Genomic DNA, 19,419 nt, shown 5'->3' on the forward strand with positions numbered 1-19,419 from the left:
ACGCGCGGAAGTGGCGATGGCGGATCCTGAGCTGCAGCTGGTGGCGCGGCGCATCCGCAATTTCCCCGACTTCCCCATCCCGGGCGTGCTGTTCAGGTAACGGGCGGAGGGAGGGACTGACGGGGCCACGCGTCCAGGGCTGTCGGGGCGCGGTAGGCTCTGCGTGGGTCCGGCAGTCACCAGGCCTGTCCTCGTGTGCCAGGGACATCTCGCCCGTCGTGAAGGACCCTGCCTCCTTCCGCGCCTCCATCAGCCTCCTGGCGAATCACCTGAAAATGGCCCACGGCGGCAGGATCGACTACATCGTGGGCAAGTGGAGCGGCGTGCGTCCGCTGGGTCCCCCGAGGCTGCGCGCGTCCGCCACGAGGGCGCAGTGTCGAGGGTCCTTTACTATGGGCAGAGCAGGGCAGGCTTGGGGAGGGCGGCCACATTCTGCTAGGGGAGGGCTTTGGCGGGGGGGACCTGCCCGACGCCCCCAATGAAGTTGTAAGAACAGACCCGTTGCCCTACCCCTACTTCACAAACCCAAGTGGGGTAATAGGCCCCTTCAGCGGCCTGGGAACGGCTTCTTCAGTGGCTGCCGGCGGCGAGCTGAGGACAGGCACCTCAGGTTCCTGCCCCACCCCTGGACAGATGGGGCTCCCGGGCTGACTTTCCCCAAGGGGTTTCTGACTAGAGTCCACATGGCCAAACACGCTTCCTTGTTCTTTTACTGCTGTCTATAGAGCGCCTCACAGAAGGCAATGGCACCCCACTCCGGTACCCTTGCCTGGAGAATCCCATGGACTGAGGAGCCTGGTAGGCTACAGTCCATGGGGTCGCTACAAGTCGGACACGACTGAGCGATTTCACTTTCACTTTCCACTTTCATGCATTGGAGGAAATGGCAACCCACTCCAGTGTTCTTGCCTGGAGAATCCCAGGGATGGGGGAGCCTGGTGGGCTGCTGTCTATGGGGTCGCACAGAGTCGGACACGACTGAAGCGACTTAGCAGCAGCAGCATAGAGCGCCTGCCCTGTGCCAGTCCTTGTACCCAGTGGAGGGTTTTAGAAAAACCCAGGAGATCCAAGAGGACCCTGGCAGGTCATGTGTCTCCTTGAGAGCCCCATCCCTGACTGGCTCTTGACTCCTGAATACCCTGAGGGGCCACTGCTGGGCCTTGGGACTGGGAGGGGCTCCAGCTAGCAGAGGTGGAATCTTTCCTCTAGAAGCCTCCCTCCCTAGCCAAAACTCCCAGGTGGGGAGGAGACCCTGAGCTCCCCCAGAAGAGCTCAGTCCACCCCCGAGGTGGCTGGTGCAGTCACAGCCTCTCCTTCTGGACTTGAAGTTCCTGGGGCAGACACTGAGCCATCTGCAAAGGGCATTTCAGGTACCACCAGCCAGTGGTGGAGAGAGGTCAGGTGACTTACCCCAGGCCACATGGCTATTTACACGGCTGTGTGGAGTGGCCCCTGCCCAGCTCCTGACCTCTTGCTCTCCAGCACACAGCAGTCCTGGGGTGATAGGGGAATCTGTCAACGTCCCCAAAGTGGATGGGTGTTGTTGGCCTTTCACCTGGAGCCAACAAGGCCACGTGTCCTGTGTCATGATGGCTACGTGTCACTGTCCAGCCCTAACCTACGTGGACCCCAATGCTGCTGTAGCACACGGCTTCCCCCAACACCCCAGGTCTCACCAACAGGCCTAGACTCACGCGGTTTCCTGTTTGGTCCGTCCCTGGCCCAGGAGCTGGGCTTGGGCTGCATTCTCATCCGAAAGCGAGGGAAGCTGCCGGGCCCCACCGTGTGCGCCTCATATGCATTGGAATACGGGAAGGTGAGAAGGCTGGGGGCTGCCTCCATGGACCGTGCATTCCCAAAGGAAAGCCATGGACTCCAGTGGAGGCGCCATGGTTGGAGTGGACATGGGAGCTCAGAGAGGCTGAGGAGCTGGGCCAGGCTGACACAGCCAGGAGACAGGGTGGGTTAGAACCAGGCCAAGGAGGTGGCCCCTTGTTAGTTCCCCACCTGTATACCAAGGCCATTTTGGGGACACTTATAGGTCACATGTTCACTTTCCTTTGCAGGCTGAACTGGAGATCCAGAGAGATGCCCTGGAACCAGGGCAGAAGGTAGTGGTTGTGGACGATCTGCTCGCCACTGGTGGTAAGGGTCTTTCCCCAGCAGAGTGGGCCTGGTGCAGGGCCTGGTGTAGGGGTGGGAATGGGCTTCAGCTCTAGTTTCCTAGGGGCCGTTTCCATGGTCCCCTTCTTCCCCCCACCAGGAACCATGCATGCAGCCTGTGAGCTACTGGGCCAGCTGGGGGCTGAAGTGCTGGAGTGTGTAAGCCTGGTGGAGCTGACCTCACTGAAGGGCAGGGAGAAGCTGGGGGCTGTGCCCTTCTTCTCCCTCCTGCAATACGAGTGACCCCAGCCCCAAGCCACCTGGAAGGAGAGAGGACCATCGTGGGCAGATGCAGCAACCCCCACTGGCCACCAGGGGGCACTGGCTGCCCACCTGGACTTGCTCTGTGTGGGTGGCTGAGTGACTTTCTTCAGGGTGGGGCTGCCCCTGAGGCCCTGCTGGGGCTCTGGAAGCCCCGTGGCAGCCAGCTGGTTGATAATGGAATGAGAATAAATAACTTTCTAGAGCAGAGTCTCCTTCCCAGCGACGGGGTGAAAGGGCCCGCTAGGCAGGCTGGGCACTTTCTGACGTTAGCGTTCGGTGGTTCTCAAGCCCCAAGAGCTTTCTGCACCCACAGGGGCAGCCCAACTTGCCTTCCCCTGTTGCTGTAACTCATCACGCAAACATGCTGACTTCCAACAACTTTATCTGACAGTCCAGAGACCAAGTACAAGATCCAGGGGGTAGGTGGGCATGGCTGCTTCCTCCTGGAGGCTCATCTCAGATTCTGCATCAGCCTCCCTCTGTGGGGAACATGTGTGATACCGGGTCCTCCAGGAGTCCCTGTGGGCCCCCGAGAGGGTAACTCTGGCAGTCACACTATCCTCCCCCACCCCTCTTTTCCCTGCACCCTGTATACAAAGCAGGGGGCCTCCACCAGAGACCCTCTAGCTCAGCAGCCTGAGCCCAGGCCAGCCTGGCCCTCATGAGACTCAGGACAGGGAGAGCAAAGTGCATCATTTTACAAAAGGGAGTAAGACACAGGCCTGGCATGTGTCCACCGGGCTCACAGCGTCTCCTCCGCACGGGCCAGGCAGGCTAGCCTCTCCATGACACCTGCCAGGTCGGCGGCCTTGTCCAGCTTGACGTAGGTGTCCGTGCGGATGCGGTGGAGGCTGAGCCAGTCAGGCAGCAGCTCAGAGAGGAGCTGCAGGTGCTTCTCCATCTCCCCTGCAGAGAGAGGGGAGCATGAGGCTGGGCGCCAGGGCCCTATCGAGCCTCCCATAACAAGACAGGAAAAGGCGCCGGCAGTGACCTCGCAGCCTCGCCCAGCAGCTCGCGATCCCACGGAGACCCCACCATGGGCTGCCCTGCCTCGAGAGACCAGAAGCCTTGAGAGAACAGGCAAGTCCCATGGGGCCTCAAGAGGTGACCCCAAGGGTACGGTGCCCACACTCACTCCACACTCACCGGGGCTCATGGCTGTTTGGTAGCTGCCCACCATCCTGGCACAGGCCACCTCCATGGTGAGTGCCAGCTTGCGCTCCGACACAAACACGCCGCGCAGCACCCGAGCCAGCTCGGGCAGCCGCTCGAGCCGCTGCAGCCGCTGCTCCTGCTCTGGGCGCCGTGTCATCTGTGCCAGCTGCTTCTGAGCCTCCTTGGCCCGGATCTGCGGTGGGCATGGGTGCTCAGGGGCCTCTCTCTCTCTCACACACACACACACACACACCCACCCACCATGGAGATGCCGAACACTCACTCGGTCCAGCAGGGCCTGGGACACCCCCTTCAGGGCAGAAGGCGGGGCAGCAGGTGGAGTGGCTGGCGGCGTGGCTGGCTGGGCCAGGCTGGGGGACCTGGGGCTGCTAGGCTCGGCAGTGCGCTGGGCCAGGTCACTCAGGGCCTTCTCCATCTGGGACAGGTAAGAAGGGAGAGGTCAGGAGAAGCCTCCCCTGTCCAGCTGCAGGGGAGGCCCCTCATCCCTTCTGTATGGAGCCTCCAGGAGCCCTGTATCCAGCCCAGGTTCATTCCAGCACATCCAAGGCCCGTGCTCGCCCGCCCAGGGCAGTGCCTGCTGGTGGGTGGTGCTCCACGGTGGGAAGGGCACGTCCGCCCACTTTGAGGCCCGTGGCCAAAGGGGGAGCCTGTCAGACACCAACATGGGGGTCAGGCCGTTCCACCTCAACCTTACCCTGGGTGACATCAGGCTGCGGGCGCGGGCCAGGACCTCCTGGGCAGTGGTCAGCTTCTCCACGGCGGGTGGCTGGGGCAGCTCAGCCGGCTCGATGTCAGGCACCCCATCCACGTTGAAGCGGGGGTGCCAGCGTGTCAGCTGGTCCTCTGGCACCTCCATGGGGGGGTTCAGGGAGGCCAGGAAGGCCTATGTGAGAAGGGGAACACCCAGTGACCCTGGGCACATCTGCCCAGTTCCTGTCCCAGCTGAGCAATGGCAGGCAAGTTACTTCACCTCTCTGAGCCACAGGGGCTCAGCTGGGCTGGGGGCAAAGCAAAGAGCACCCAGAAGCATCTATGGGACTCTTCCCAAGCCTCCAGGGGCCAGAGGCTACAGCCCTGAGTTCCCAGCTTGCCCAGCCCTACAGCCACCCACGTATAGAAAACGGCCAGGAAGAGCGGTTAGAAGAACTCTAGGATTCAGCCTTGGGAGGAGCCCATTTCCTGTGGATCTGATGGGGCTGCAACAGCAGGGACAACTAAGCACTGAAGCTGGGGCACCTGCTCACCCTGTGATGCTCCCGGACTCGGGCCACCAGGTTCTGGCTGAAGACCTGGCGCCGCTGCAGCAGGCGCGACGCCGTGAGCTGGGGGGCCGCACTGCCAGCCTCTGCAGGAAGAGTCAGGGCCTGAGCCCCGGGGCCAGGCCTACCCACTCACCCAGCCCACACCCGCAGGTCTCAGATGAGGCCCAGTGCCCACCGCCTCACACCCATGCTCAAACCGGGCAGCATCCTAGGCAGGAACCTGAGGCCCAGGACACTCACGCTGGTCCAGCAGCGGCTCAATGGTGAGCTGGTAATCAGACCTTTTGATGCCATCCTTGAAAGTGGGGACAAAGCGCTCCTGGCGGAAGTGGTAGGAGCCGGGGTACACGGTTTTGATCTGGCCCACGTTGCGCTCCTCAAAACGTCTGTGGGATGAGGGTGCAGGGGTCAGAAAGCTGGGGCCAGAGGGCACACAGACTTCAAGGGCAGGACAAGGCCCTGGCCCCCTGCTCACTTGTGCATCATGTCCTGGACGCCCTGCTTGACTTTGGCAAAGGTCACAGTCTCGGAGCGGTTGTAGAGCATGCCCACGATGGTGTCCATGCTGCGGAACATCTCAGCCAGCACCTGGTACTTGTAGGGCAGCACAAGGCCCGGGGGCCCCGGCTGGGCCAGGGCATGGAAGCGCTGGTAGGCTGGCATCTGCTCTCCACTGCCAGGAAGGGAGCAGGGCTGTGAGAGAAGCACCAGACCCACACCCTCCAGCACTCAACGGCGGGCAGAGTGGTGGGGGAGACCCTAGAGCTGGGAGTTCTGCCCCAGGATACACTACACTCCAGTTTACAAAGCCCTAACATGCCTCCTCGGCACGACTAAGAGAGACAGAAGCATGGCTTCAAACCCAGCTGTCACTCAGGGAAGTCCGAGACCACCTCCAGCCCTTGCTTCCTTATCTCTAAGAGGCATATGATAACCACATGACCTGGGGGTGGGAGACAGACATGCAGCTGGGCAAAAGGTACCCAGTAACTGGCCCCTCTCACAGACAGAGGCTGAGACCTGTGGACTATGCTGACCCCTTGGAAGGAGCAATCCTGTCCCCCTACACCCAGCTCAGCCCAGCTTCATCAGGCCTCTCACCAACTTACCCTTTCCTGGGGTGCCTAGCCACCCAGGACTCACCATGGCCCCTCCAGGCGTCCCTCATCCTCTGGCGCGCTGGGTTCCCCAGCATCCTTCTGTGCACTTGCTTTCAGCTCCTGGACCCGTGCCCCCAGCTCCTGTGCCTGCTGCAAGCACGACTTGAGCTCAGATAGGGTGACCTTTGAAGGGACCTGTGGACACAGGGTGCGTCAGCCCACCTGTCACCCCACTCCAGTCCACCTCCCCTGCCCTCGGTCCAGCCTCCTCACCTTGTTCTCCTGGGCTGCTAGGCAGGGTCGCCCACCAGCTGAACGGGCAGCCTTCTTTGTCTCCTTGCTCTGGGGAGAAGAGTGCTCTGGGGAGCCAGGGGCAGCCGGGGAACTGGGGCCAGAGACCTGATGGGAAAGACCCCAAAAGTGATGAAACCACAAGACCCTGGGGTGCACTATCTCCCAGAAAGCGTCTCTCCAGTCCCCTCGATTAACCAGGAGACGCCCACTCACAGCCAGGTCGATTCATCCAGGCCCGACCCCTCGCCCAGTCTTGCAGACGAGCCTGGTGTTAACCAGCCCGCTGGCCCTCTTCCAACATCTGTCAGACCCGGCATCCCGGCCGTCTCTGACGTCCTCTAGAAGGGAGGACCCCGCCTACCAGATGCACGTGACCTGGCCCAGCCCCTCCTCCCAAGGGGGGGGGTGGATCTAGGTTCACCCCAGGCTTCCAGGCCCCCTATCGGTGCCCTCCTCCAGGGCAGGTCTCTCCAGCAGCCCCGCCTCCTCCCCGCTCGGCACCGCTCCCCTCTCTCCCGTCTGTCCGTCACCCCGGCCTCAGTTTCCCCCTCCCCTCCGCGCCCCGCGCTCTCACCGCGTCAGCCGGCAGCCGTAGCCTCCTGCGCGCGGGCGGCACAGGCTCGTCGCGCTTGGGCTCGGCAGGCGGGCGGGCGCGCTTGCGGCTGCTGCCGGGACCCGGAGCCGCGGCGCAGGGCGCGGACTTGGCAGGGCTCGGGGTGCGCCACGCCGGCTTGGCGCGCGGTAGCGTGGCGCTGACCCCGGGACGGCGGCGCGCAAAGAAGTCGGTGAGGCGGCGCTGCGCCATGGCGGGAGCGGCGGGATCAGGAGCAGCAGGATCAGGAGCAGCAGGATCAGGAGCAGCAGGAGGACAGTGGTGGGCCGGCGGGCGGAAGTGGAGCCGCGCTTCCCGCGGATTTTCGCGCCGTGCCCTGGCTCCGCCCCCGCCATGGGCGGAACCATCGGCACCTGGGCTAGGGGAGCTGGCGCGAAATGGAAGCTCCCCGGCGCGTGCGCGCTGGTCCTCTCGCGCCGCTCTGGCTCGGGCTGCGCCTGCCGCGCCTGCGCCGCTGGGAGGGCCTGGGGACGTTGGCGGTTCCCCCGCGGTCTTCCAGGCCCTGGTGGCGTCTGCGCTGGGCGTCGCAGACCCTAGTGGGCGCCAAGCCAGTGTTGTCCTGCCAAAGAGGGAAGTGGTACGCTGCTTCCAACGGAAACTTAAGCTAGTACGGTGCAGTAAAGCTGGCGTCAGGGTGCTCGGACCTGGAGGGCGCTGTGCACGTGGCCCCGGGGGCGCGTACCTGGGCCAGGCCTGAGGCTCATTGTGTGGACCCGGCCGCTGAGGCAGGGGGGTGCGCCTCTCGGACCGAAACCACTGAATTGCACACTTCTTTTAAGGGTGAACGTGATTATCGGGCTATCTGGCAGGTTCCATGTCTGTGGAATTCCCATAACAGAAGAATGCAGTTAGCCCGGTCCTGAAGTCTGACCGCTGGTCTGGGAGGAAACTAAATCACAAGGGTTGTCTTTGGGAGGGGATGAAAACTGAGACTGGCGTTTTACTTTGCCATCTTTGCCAAGTTTTGTGTAAAGAGTGTGAATGGTGCCTTTAGAAAAGTTGAACAGACACATCAGTCAGGCTGCTGTTTGCAAAATGACAAGAGTGAGAAAGTTGGGAGCCGCCAAGACAGGTGGGTATAGAAGCATCGTTTCCCATATGTAATAAAGGGGGTCCACAACTAGATCCATATTTTGTTAACAGCCAGGAGCAAGCTATTCCTGGGCCGAGGCTATAAGGCTACATTTTGCCACAGTTGTATTTTGGTGTGTGTACTCTTGAGTCACCCAGTAAAATTCTTAAAATTTATTTTATTGAAATATAGTTGATTTACAGTGTTGGGTTAATGTCTGCTGTATAGCACAGTGATTTTACACACATACACACACATATATACACCCTGGAGAGTAGGCATTTGGGGGTGACTTCAACCCTGGGGCCAATTCCTTCTCAGAGAACTGCCCACCCACCTGCAGTGAGTGTGTCAGCCCTCCCCCACATGGCCCCCTGGTCTGAGGGGCACGCAGCTGAGCCAATCAGAACCTCTTCTGGGACCCAGGACTCTGGAGTTGGAATCCCCTCTTGTCTCCTCTGGTGGCAAAAAGTGAGATGGAGGAGGACTGCCGCCTTCACCGTGTGTGTAGAGACAGAGGGAATAAGGGCCTGGTGGCCACAGAGAGCAGCTAACTCAGATGGTTGTTACTACTTTCCATTTTGATCTCTTGTGAGGCCTACTTTTTTATGAGGTAGCCTTGATTCCTTCCCACACATCTGCCTCTTTTGCTTAAAGTGCCTGGGTGGATTTCTGTTTCTCCCAACTCTAGGAGTCTTGGGGCTTCCCAGGTGGTGCAGTGGTAAAGAATCCACCTGCCAATGCAGGAGATGCGGGTTCAATCCCTGGGTCGGGAAGATCCCCTTCTGTGACAAGTTTCCACCTGACATACCAGGTTAGTTTGTAGGTGTGGAATGCTCAGAGAGGTCAGTCTGACTGAAATGCTTGAACAGGAGAGAGACCAGATGGCAGAGGGGCCGGGGTCCTTGTCTGTGGATGTTTACCCCGCAGAAACTTGGAGATCTGGGACTGTGCCTTCAGTCATTTGATCAACCAGTGTTTACTGAGTGACGAAGGAACACAGGGAGAAGGGACTCAGGCACTGAATAGTAATGACCAAAGGGTGTGCTTACCACGTGCCAAGTCTAGTCCTGAGAGCTTTATACATACTGCTGCCTCTGATGCACACAGCCAGCTAGGACATAGATTCTAAGATATGCCCATTTCATGGATATGAAGACTGAGGCCAGAGAGGTTGAGCCACTTGTTTCAGGTCACAGACCCTGCAAGAGACTGAGCTGAAATTCAAACCCATACCCCCACTGCTGGCCAGAGCACCCATCTGAGCTGAGCCAGAGCCTGACTGCCCACCCAGGTGACCGCCATCCCTGACTGGAGTGACTTAGTTTGGTCCCTCCACCAGCTCCTTGAGAGACCTGTGGGCTTAATCTCTCAGCCAGGCAGATCTTGGATCTACATACAGGAACATCACTAGTTGTGGGCTGATCTGAACTTTCAACCTGGAGGTTAGCCAAGGGGACTGTTATGGTCTCCAGTTTGCTTTTCCTGCAGAATTCCCCAGCCCAGGGTTTGGTCTCATCAGGCCACCGCTGAAGTTTACAGACTTGGGCAATCTGGTGCTGTCACTCCCTCTGTCACTGTGCCCTGGTCCCAGAGAGCATCCCCAATGTGAGGCTGGATTTTCTTCATATGCTTTAACCAAAACAGCTCATCACAGCAAATTGGATGTGGAGCAGCTGTAAGAATCCAGCCACCTCGTATTCAACCAGACTTTAAAGTGATTGGCAAAAAGCAAAAGAATGCCACTCTTCCACTAACATTTTTTGTCTTGGAAAGTACAACTCATTTTCATTTTTTTAAAGTGTGGGCCCATCACTGTTATTTTTAATGATTTAATACATAGGCTTTTAAAGCTTTCATTTTAATTTTTAATACGGCAAATATTGATAGCTATAACCCACATTGACAAAAGCCCCTAGGGGTCCTCAGTAATTTTTAGGGGTGTACAGCCCATGAGGCAGAGCTGGAGTCTGAATGGGTGAAGGATCTGCAGTCAAACAGCCCAAGTGGAATCTGGCTGTGTGACTCCACACAGGTGGCTACACCACCTGAGCCTCAGTCTTCTCATCTGTAACAAGGGATGGTAATACTACTTGGCCCATGAGGATTAGGGTGGGTGAAGCGCTCAGCACAGTGCTCAGACCACAGCCAGTTCAAGTCGATGGGGCTTACCATCATCACCATCACCACCATCGCTTTAGCCACACTCCAAAATACGAATAGAGTTGTAGTAGGTTCCGAGTTTGGACCACAGCCATGTCTGACCTCCCTAGGATCCACCCAGCCCCACTGCTGCTCCTGCCAGTCTTGCTGCCTTAGTACCTGTGTCTCTGATCCCCTGTGCTCTACCTTGGCACCATTTACACATCACGACAACCACCCGGGGTGTGTAGCCATTTACCGCTTTTACCACAGTTTCAGAAAACAAAACTAGCTGGCCTCTGCTGAGGTGTGCTGTGTGCAGGCCCTGGTTCCTGTGACTGGAATGCCTTACCTGTCTCACCCGACAAGTGGCATGGTATCCCATTTTGGGTGAAGAAACCGACTCTCCCAGCACACAGAGCAGGTGTACCTGGGAGCTGTGTCTGTACCCCTACCTCTGCCTCTCAGTCTGCTGCTCTTTCTTCTGCAGTCAGAGACTCGTTAGTGGAATTCAGGCTTTTGGGGACTCCCATGGACCTGGCCGAAAGCCCCCCACCTGCAGCCACCAGGGTGCTTTTAGTGGTCTTGGCTTGTAACACAAGGTCCGTGGCCAAGTATGGAGGCAGTTTTCACCTTCAGTGAAGGCATTTGGATCTCAGCCAGGATCCATCTGCACTTGGCTCACTGTCCACCAGGCAACCTTGGGCTCCATAACAGGATGGGACAAAGTGGGAGCCACTGGCTCCAGGGTGAGTGACCCAGGAAGTCTCCTCTTCCCGCACCCCCTCCCAGGCCTGAGTCTCCTCGTCCATACCAGGGGGACCTAAAGGGAACTTGGTGTCAGCAGGCTACTGTGAGAGTCATGGAAAAGGTAACTGAGCCTGAGATTCTCACGTGATGATGACAGATACCATCACCAGCACACTGGGTTTCAGAGCAGGTCAGGGTGGGGGTGGGGGACTCTGTCTTGCTCCGATGTCAGTGTCTACCACAGTGCTATCCCAAAGAAATGTATTTGGAGCCACAAGTGTAGTTTAAATTTTTTAGTAGCTGCATTAAAAAAGTATAAAGGATAAGGTGACAGTTTTGAGATAAAATTTTACTTTACCCTTATTTCCAAGATGTTATTTCAACAAGAAGTCAATATAAAATTTACTATTTTATCACCATCATCATCACGAAGTACTAATCACTAGTACCAATCAAAAAAATTGAGGCTTGTATTTTACACTGACAGAACATCTCAATTTGGAGAATGCTAAATTATCATGGAAATACTCGATCTTTATTTTGAAATCATGAAATTGGAAGCGTGGAATCACGTGCTCAAGTTATTCTAAGTAGACTTAAATTTTCCCAATAAGGGCAGAAAGTGTTAAAATTAGCTAAAGGCAAATGCAAGAGCAGGCCAGCGGCCCCCAACTGCGCACCGGCCTGTGGAGCCAGGAGCAGGCAGGAGTGGTGTGGAAGACCAGGGGCCTGATACAAGGAAGAGACAGTGCGAGGGCCGTGCAACGCAAGAAGAGGAGGCCGGAGGTGAGGGCCAATCCCGGGCGCAGCCCTCGAGTGGACGCTCACCACCCGGGGCAGGAGAGCGGCGCACCCCGGAGCTGCCAATCTCGCAGGCGCGGGACTAGTGGGGGCTAGGCTGGGGGCGGGGCCTGGTTGTCCGTGACGTGGCGTTGCCCACCCAGGCTGTGGGGAACCACGTGATGGGCGGGGCGAGCCCGCAGGGACGTGGCTGCCTCCAGGGGCGGGGCCGCGCACCAAAGCGGGAGAGTTCCAGGAGCTTCCGAGTTGCCGCCTCATAGAGTACCTTAGCCGCGGCGCCCGCCGCCAGGGGGCGCCGGGCTACCTGCTCACCGCAGCCCCAGGGTCCTGTCACGCTCCGGCTTGCCTGCCCTGACCACCCCGTGTCCTGTCACCTGCTGCCCTCCCGGCGCACCGTTTGCCCACTAGGGTGGCCCCACGTGGCGAGACGTCCTAAACCTGCGTGAACAACCTGAGACAACAAAGACGTTCCTGAGACTGAGGGGCTTGTCTCCGGAAGCCGGATGACCCCGGCGTCTGTCCAGCGCGGTTCCTTCCCTCCCTCGGAGGGTGGCGGTGGGCACCCCTCCTGAGGTAGCCGCGGCCCGTGGACTACCCGCGAGGCGCTGTAAACGTCCCTCCTCTGTCTCCTTGAAGGCCTGCCGCCCCCCAGGTGAGCAGGGGGTGTCCTGAGGGCTCAAGTCCAGCCGAGTGGAAGGTGAGCTGGTGCTGAGAACTGGAGCTGGAGTGAGACCGCCGTCCGCCCAGCATTCACGGAGCGCCGACTGTGCTCGGGGCACCGAGCCCAGGGGACCTCAGGGAGCCGCCAGTGCGGAAACATACCTTGAACAAGTGTATAAAGGGGCCCCTGGGAGAGCCGGACCCAGCCGAGGTGGACTGGGTGCAGTGACACCCGGGGGGGCCACCGCCGTGGGCTCTGACTGGGCTGGGGGCCCCCGGAGCTCAGGCAGTGAGGGCGATGTGCTGGTGGGAAGGGGCGGGCTTGGCCTCAGAGGGCATCTGGTCTCTCCTGAGGGCAGTGGAAGCCACATGCTGGCAGAATTTTCAGACACTGTCCTGGCTGGGCAGGAAGCCTGGGTGGACTGATGCCAGGCAGGGGTTGCTGCAGGCACCTGGGCACAAGCCCCTGGCTTTGGATTAGAGGAGTGGGCAGGGCCAAGATCAGGCCACAGGCCGACTCTCCCACGCGATGCCGTGTGCCCTTGGGCGGGTGAGCGCACTGCCCAGAAGGGCATCCTGTGTGTCCGCGGGGCCAGTGTGGAGGGTGCTGCCTCTAGGGCGGTGCTTGGGTGCTAGGGCTGGTCACCAGCACAGGGCAAAGCTGGCACATCCAAGGACTGGATGAGGAGGGCCTGGCCCATGACTTCAGGAGTTGAAGGCAGGACGGACAGTGTGGCCAGGGCAGGTATGACCACCAGTCCACGGAGGACACAGAATACTGGGAACAAGTCTGAACTTCTTCCAAGGCTAGTGGGGAGGAAAGTGGCAGGCAGATCTATGTTAACAGTAGACCAGTCCACTGCCGTGCAGAGGACGTTGTGGGGCGAGAGGCCTGGAGGAGGCTGCGGCAGCCTGTCTACCGAAATCAGACAGCGTGAGAAGGGAGGAGGGGTGAGCGTGACCCAGCAGGACCGCCCGCTGACCTGCTCACCTGGTGATGCCCACCTTGTCCTGCCAGGCTCAGGTTGGAGTGCCTGGTCACTGAGGCTGCCACGTCCTGGGCAGCCCCTGCCTGCTGCTCTGCCCAGGGGCAGGGGGAGCTGCCCCGGGACACCCTGGTGGTCTGCCCTGGGTTCCTTCAGCATGTTGCTGGGGCAATGAGAGCTCAGAACACCACCGTCTCCCCAACAACCAGGGTGAAGAAGATGCAGAAGTGATGAGAGACACTGTCTTCTGCCTATCACACCTTACTCAGCGCAGCCTGAGTGGGACCTGAGGGGGCAAGGGTCCTCTGCTCAGAGAGGCCCTGGAGTCCTCAAAGCCAGCCCAAGCCTCTGCTGCATCTGGGACCTGGCAGAGGGGGGCAGGTCAGTTTGGACTGTCCTTGGGCCTGGCAACCCCTTCTCTGAGCTCAGTTTCTTCAGGTGTTAGAAAGACTTTTGTGTTACTGATTTTTTTTTTTTTAAGATTTATTTATTTATTCACCTGTGCCAGGTCTTAGTTGTGACCTGTGGAATCTTTAGTTGGGACATGTGGGATCTAGTTCCCAGACCAGGGTTGAACACAGCCCCCCTGCATTGCGAGCATGGACTCTTAGCCATTGAACCACCAGGGAGTCCCCAGTTTTCTTTAGAACCATGGGTGCAATGTTGACCCCAGGCCCCCAGGTGCTAATCGATGAAGGGGTGACAGGCCATCTCACTCTTGCCCCACAGTCACCTGCCTCCTCTGTTCCCTCACTCACCTGCTTTGTGCCAAGTTTGGTGCTGGACATTTTTCACAGCATCCCTACCCTCATAATCCCAAGAACTATCTGATGGTGGACATTTTTCACAGCATCCCTACCCTCATAATCCCAAGAACTATCTGATGGTGAAAATGACCCCAGTTCAAGGGGAGGGCTGTGCTTCAGCTTTGCCCCCGCCCCTGGCCGCCCCCTCTCCTTCGCCAGTGCCCCCTGCTGCCGGCATAGTCCCCCTCCACAGCCCTCCCAGGCAGAGCGGGGGGGCTGGGCAGAGCCGTGAGTCTCGGCCGTGCATGTCACCTCTGTGAGACCCGTCAGCCTACTGTCCCTGTTGGCCTGTCAGCCACAGGATGCTGGGCACTGGCCCAGTTTGTTGCTGCAGCTGGGCAGTATCTGCGGCCTGGGGCTGGGCCATCAGCACCACCAGGCCATTCTGGCCCGATCCCTCTGTCATCCTGTCCAGCTGGAGTCCTGTTTGGCTGCTGAGATGGGGGTAGGGAAACCACTGACCAACTTCTGAGAGTTGGCTTCACATGGAAAACGCAGTTACTCACCAGGCCACCTTTCCCACAGTGTGGGTTAGTGCCCACGCCATTCCTGGGGGCGGCTTGTGAAGGGCTTGCGGCCACAGGTCCCATAGGCACTCTTCCGTGTTGTAGGCGCCGATTTCTAGCCTCGGGACTCAGCTGGCCCGTGCGGTCAGCAGGCAGATTCCAGACCAGCCGGGAGCATTGAGTGCAGAACCAAGCACCAGTGCTGACTCTGGTCCAGTCACGTCCTGAGCAGGGACAGGGCTGAGGGCTAGGCCTTCGGGGAGCAGGGAAACAGGGTTTTGACCAGTTCCTGGTGGGCAGGTGGATGGGAGGGGGCTCTGGGGGACGTGTCCTGAAGAAGGAGCCTGGCCTGGGATCCACTGACAGGAGCACGACTTGGGCTTATTCTCTGCTGGATCGATTCCTGGTCTTGTTTCCAGGGAAGGGGGTCTGGGGAGACTCAGTGGGAATGTACTCAGGGAAATTAAAAAATTATCCCCAATCTCATCAAGTCTCTGGGCAGGAATCAGGAAAACAGCATCCAGAAGAAACAGACAACTTGGTAGCCTCTAGGGAGGCTCCTGGTGGAGGAAGCTTCAGTGTAGGCTGCAGGGAAACCTTCCTCAAATCCCCCACATTAGTTGTTTAAAGTGGGAAAAATCCATAATACAAGATGTATTATTTTAACCATTTTTAAGCATGCAATTGAATGGCATTAAGTACATTCACGTTGTTGTGTAATTACCACCACTTTTTCCTGAACTTCCTCCTCATCCCAAAAAGAAGGCCCGTACCTGTTAAGTAATAACTCCCCATTCCCTCCTCCCCTCAGCCCCAAGAACCCCTAATCTAGCTTCTGTTTTTATGAATTTGTCTATTTTAGATCTAAGTGGGACTGTGTTACACTTGTCCATTTGTATCTGACTTCTTTCACTGAGCGGAATGTTCCCAGAGTTTATCCAGGTTGCAGTAGCAATAGGACTTTCCTTTTTATGGCCAAATAATGTTTCATTGTGTGGAGGGATCACATTTGGTTTACTCATTCATCTCTTCATGAGTATCTGGGTTCTTTCAGAAATAATTTGTAAGTATAGAGACAGGTAAGGATAACTGTGATCTCCTTGGGGAAAAGTTAGGCCTGAATGATGAAGTCCCCTCTGACGACACTCTTGCCCTGGCCCTTCCTCTCTTCATGGGGGACCTGACAGTTCCTGCTCTTCCAGGACTAAAGTACTATTTTTTAAATTTAATTTTTTATTTTATATTGGAGTATAGTTGATTTACAATGTTGTGTTAGTTTCAAGTATACAGTTGTCAGTTATACATACATATACCCATTCTTTTCCATGTTCTTTTCCCATATAGGTTATTACAGAATTTTGAGTAGAGTTCCCTCTCCTATACAGTCGGTCCTTATTGTTTATCTATTTTACATATAGCAGTGTGTATATGTTAATCCAAAACTCCTCAAATTTATCCCCCCCTACTATGTTTCCCCTTTGGTAACCATGAGTTTGTTTTCAAAGTCTGTGAGTCTATTTCTTCAAATAGTCTTTGTAAATAAGTGGTAAATAAGTAAATAAGTTGTAACTTATTTAAAGAAGTTCACTTGTATTTTTTAAATGATACCATATGATATTTGTCTTTTTCTGTCTTAGTGTGATAATCTCTACATCCATTCATTTTGCTGCAAATGGCATTATTTCACTCTTTTTATGGCTGAGTAGTATCCACTGTATATATGTACCACATCTTCTTTATCCACTTCTCTGTCGATGGACATTTAGGTTGCTTCCATGTCTTGGCTATTGTGAATAGTGCTGCAGTGAACATTGGGGTGCCTGTATCTTTTTGAATTGTGGTTTTCTCTGAACATACGCCCAGGAGTGAGATTGCTAGATCATATGGTAGCTCTGTTTTTAGATTTTAAGGAACCTTTATACTGTTCTCCCTAGTGGTTAAATTTCTGTTTTAATTAACAAGTGTGGTAGGACCCCAAGCCATGGGGTGGTGGGGCAGAAATGGCTTTGGACTTGGAATCAGGAACTCTCAAGGCCTGGCCTGGCCTTTGGCAGCTGACATCTGCCTGTCAGGCCCCTGTGTCCTCCTCTGCAAAGGATTAGAACCTGTGTTACCAAACAGCCAGGATTCCCCCAACCTGATACTTGGCAAGTTAGCAGGTGGGGAAGTTCTGCTGAGAATCTGTCCCCACTGTGCTCATATAAATTATTATGTGAACAGATGATACATGTGTGCAGAAAAAAAAAAAAAAGTCCAAAACACAAAAGGGCATTTCAGCAACCTTTTTTCCTCCTATCTGGTAGCAACCCCCCAAGCCTGGTTAAGGCTTGTGTGCCTCCCAGAGAGTGGAATATCTGCTGCAGGCTGCGTCCCAGGCGGCTGCTTTCCCCAGTTGTAACACTGTATCTTAGGGATTATTCCATATTGATACACAGAGAACTGCTTTGAAGCCTCCACTGCAGGATACACTGTGATTTCTTTAAGGGCTCCTAACTTGGCCAGAACAGTTAGTTTTTTTTCCAGTCTTGCTGCTCACAATTCTTGGAAGCATACGTTTTGCTCCTTTGCAGGGAGAGTTCTCACTCTGTTCTGGAGCCAGACTGGAAGGTGGGAAGTGCTGTGAGCTAGGTCCCTGAAGCCGTGGTGGGTCTGGGGGCCTGCTCGCCCGGGGGCTCTCCTCCCCTTATCTTCATTTTCTGAGTCCTCCTGCTTCTCTCTCAGGCTTTGCTCTTGGGACAGAGTCTAGAACCTTATACCCCAGGCCTTAGACGGACTCAGCTTAAGGGAGTGATTTTTCAGCTTTTTGTTGTTTTCGCTTTTAAACCCTTTATGCAGACAAGGCCCTGTGTCCCATGTCCTGAGAGGGGCCCTTGGCTGCCCCTGGTCATGCCGAGGGCAGGCCAGGCAGAGGACAGGGCGCGGGGAGCCCTGTCCCTGATGCTGAATCTGTTCTGCCCATTTCTCTGGGTGAGCCCCGCTCCCTCTGCCCCCCTCTCTGCAGCCCATACCCCAGGAAAGAAGGATGATGGAGGGTCACCTAGGGGGCTGATGGTGACCCCTCAGGGGTGTGTGTCACATCACTTTTACATGGCCTTGTCTGAAATCTTCACAGTTTTGCAGCTGAGCCTTCACTCCATCTCACGGATGTCCCCTGAGGCTTGGAGAGGCGGGTGGCCTCCTGGGCAGAAGGCCAGCACCCAGGGGAGCCACTGTGGGCTGTTCTTCAGTTTTCTCTGTTGATGCTGGTGCTGCTCAGAGATGCTGGCCACATCCTTGCCAAGGGACGGCTCCAGTGGCCAGGTTCCAGCCATCTCTAGAGGCTGGGAATAGGTAGCATTTATAGGCAGTTCTGGGACTCTCAGTTCAGCCCCATGTCCTCAGACTCCTTTGGGTTCTGACCTGGGGAGGAACCCTGATGCTAAAGTCTCAAGGGGTCCAGAAAAAGTCCAGGGTCGGACATGACTCCAGGAAGGAGCAAGCAGAGAGGCAGGGAGAAACGCGATCAGCACTGAAACCCTAGACTTCATGAAAGTCCACTGAAAGTTTCTGACTTGAAGAGTGGGAGGGTCTGGGCCTGTGTTGGAGCTGGTCAGGCAGCGCGGGCTTCCTCAGGTCTCCTTGGGACCTGAGTCCTGCCACCTCCGTGGGCTCTGCCTTGCACACTGGGCGGCTCTATTTTTTTCTCCTTTCCCAGCCCAACTCAAGATGGAGAAGGCCAAACTGGGATGGCCAGGTGAACTGCCCAGTGCAGCCTGGATTCAGACCCTGGCCTGTTGACCCAAGGGCAGTTCTCATTTCCTTCCTAGGGCAGGGCCCGTGGTGGTGGTGGTGGTGGTCGTGGCAGGCGGAGGCGCCGGTGGAAGCGGCCCCCAGTCCTCGTTGGACCTTACGGGGCCTCCCATCCGACCCCAGCCCGGCTGCGGCCCTGGCTCTGTGGGCGGGGCCTCCGAGCCACTCCACGGACCCCAGGGGGCGCTGCGGGCCGGGGGAGCAACGTTTCAGCTGCTCCTGCCACGCGGGGCGCACTTGCGGGTGGGGTGCTGTCCGAGAAGCCGGGGGCTGGGGCACCTTTACCGAGCGCTGCGGGCCGCGACGGCCGGGTTGGAAGCTGCCCCGGCCCGCACCCACGCGACTCCAAGCGGCCCCGCCAAGGCTGTTGAGGGTAGGGGTCTTCTAGGGAAGGGCGCCGAGCGGGAGTCTCCGGTCCCTGCTGGCCACCCCGTACCGTGAGGGCCAGTGCGGGGCGCGGGCCGCGTGGAGCCACAGAGTGGGTGCCGGGGCGCGCCGGGCCGTCGGGGAGGCGCGGGGGCGGGAACGCCGGGAGGGCGGGGGCCGAGCTTATAAAGGCCCACGGGCTGGCCGAGGGAGGAGGGAGCCGCCGAGCCGCGTCCCGCCCTGCTCGGCCTCCGCGAGCCGCCGAGAGAGTCTAGAGACGCGCGCTGCGCTCCGCCGCCGGGCAGGGCTGACACCGGAGCGAGCGCGGACCCCGGCCGTCGGCACCGGCGGGGCGCTGCGGACCCCGGCCCTGGGAGGAGGAGCAGGAGGAAGCGGAGGCGCTCAGGTCCCTGCTGCCCAGCCGGGGTCCTGGCCGCGGCGCGCGGCACGTGCGGCGACCCGCCCTGTGCGCCATGCGCCGGCCGGGGCTCCCCCGCACCGCCCCTTAGCGCCGCGCCAGCCGAGCGACCCTGGCCGGCCCCCGGGCCCCTGGGGCATGGAGCCGCACGTGCTCGGCGCCGTCCTGTACTGGCTGCTGCTGCCCTTCGCGCTTCTGGCCGGTGAGTGGGGGCGTGCGCGGCGGGCTCTGGACTGGGACGGGGTCTGAGC

At 57.9% G+C, this 19,419-nt stretch overlaps 3 protein-coding genes across 6 annotated transcripts in view; 2 read left to right on the top strand and 1 right to left on the bottom strand.

Moving 5' to 3' along the window:
* Window positions 1-4: 4 nt before the first annotated feature.
* APRT (adenine phosphoribosyltransferase) lies at window positions 5-2,629 on the top strand. The gene is made up of 5 exons (XM_081511964.1): window positions 5-96; window positions 203-309; window positions 1,683-1,816; window positions 2,067-2,145; window positions 2,264-2,629. The coding sequence occupies exons 1-5, from the start codon at window positions 17-19 to the stop codon at window positions 2,404-2,406; spliced, it is 543 nt and encodes a 180-aa protein (XP_081368090.1). The 5' UTR covers window positions 5-16; the 3' UTR covers window positions 2,407-2,629.
* Window positions 2,630-2,792: 163 nt separating this feature from the next.
* CDT1 (chromatin licensing and DNA replication factor 1) lies at window positions 2,793-7,170 on the bottom strand. 2 transcript variants are annotated; one of them, XM_081511948.1, is made up of 10 exons: window positions 6,834-7,170; window positions 6,239-6,364; window positions 6,009-6,148; window positions 5,341-5,538; window positions 5,106-5,251; window positions 4,848-4,948; window positions 4,298-4,486; window positions 3,866-4,018; window positions 3,574-3,775; window positions 2,793-3,333 (listed from the first exon to the last, which is right to left on the bottom strand). In XM_081511948.1, the coding sequence occupies exons 1-10, from the start codon at window positions 7,062-7,064 to the stop codon at window positions 3,170-3,172; spliced, it is 1,650 nt and encodes a 549-aa protein (XP_081368074.1). In that variant the 5' UTR covers window positions 7,065-7,170; the 3' UTR covers window positions 2,793-3,169. The 2 variants fall into 2 exon arrangements, with proteins under 2 accessions (XP_081368074.1, XP_081368075.1); XM_081511949.1 differs by having other exon boundaries at window positions 6,009-6,160; window positions 6,834-7,150.
* A 4,594-nt stretch (window positions 7,171-11,764) lies between these two features.
* Window positions 11,765-19,419, top strand: part of PIEZO1 (piezo type mechanosensitive ion channel component 1 (Er blood group)) — a 64,370-nt gene continuing 56,715 nt past the window's right edge. For 2 of the 3 annotated variants that reach the window (XM_081511970.1, XM_081511971.1), the window contains exon 1: window positions 18,963-19,370. In XM_081511970.1, coding sequence (XP_081368096.1) covers window positions 19,307-19,370 — 64 coding nt within the window. In that variant the 5' untranslated portion in view covers window positions 18,963-19,306. Of the gene's footprint in view, window positions 12,335-18,962; window positions 19,371-19,419 lie in introns of those variants that run through there. The other variant, XM_081511972.1, reaches the window with a different exon arrangement.

Source organism: Giraffa tippelskirchi, chromosome 7 (assembly GCF_054371585.1).
Source record: "Giraffa tippelskirchi isolate mGirTip1 chromosome 7, T2T-mGirTip1v1.2.pri, whole genome shotgun sequence".
NCBI lineage: Eukaryota > Metazoa > Chordata > Mammalia > Artiodactyla > Giraffidae > Giraffa > Giraffa tippelskirchi.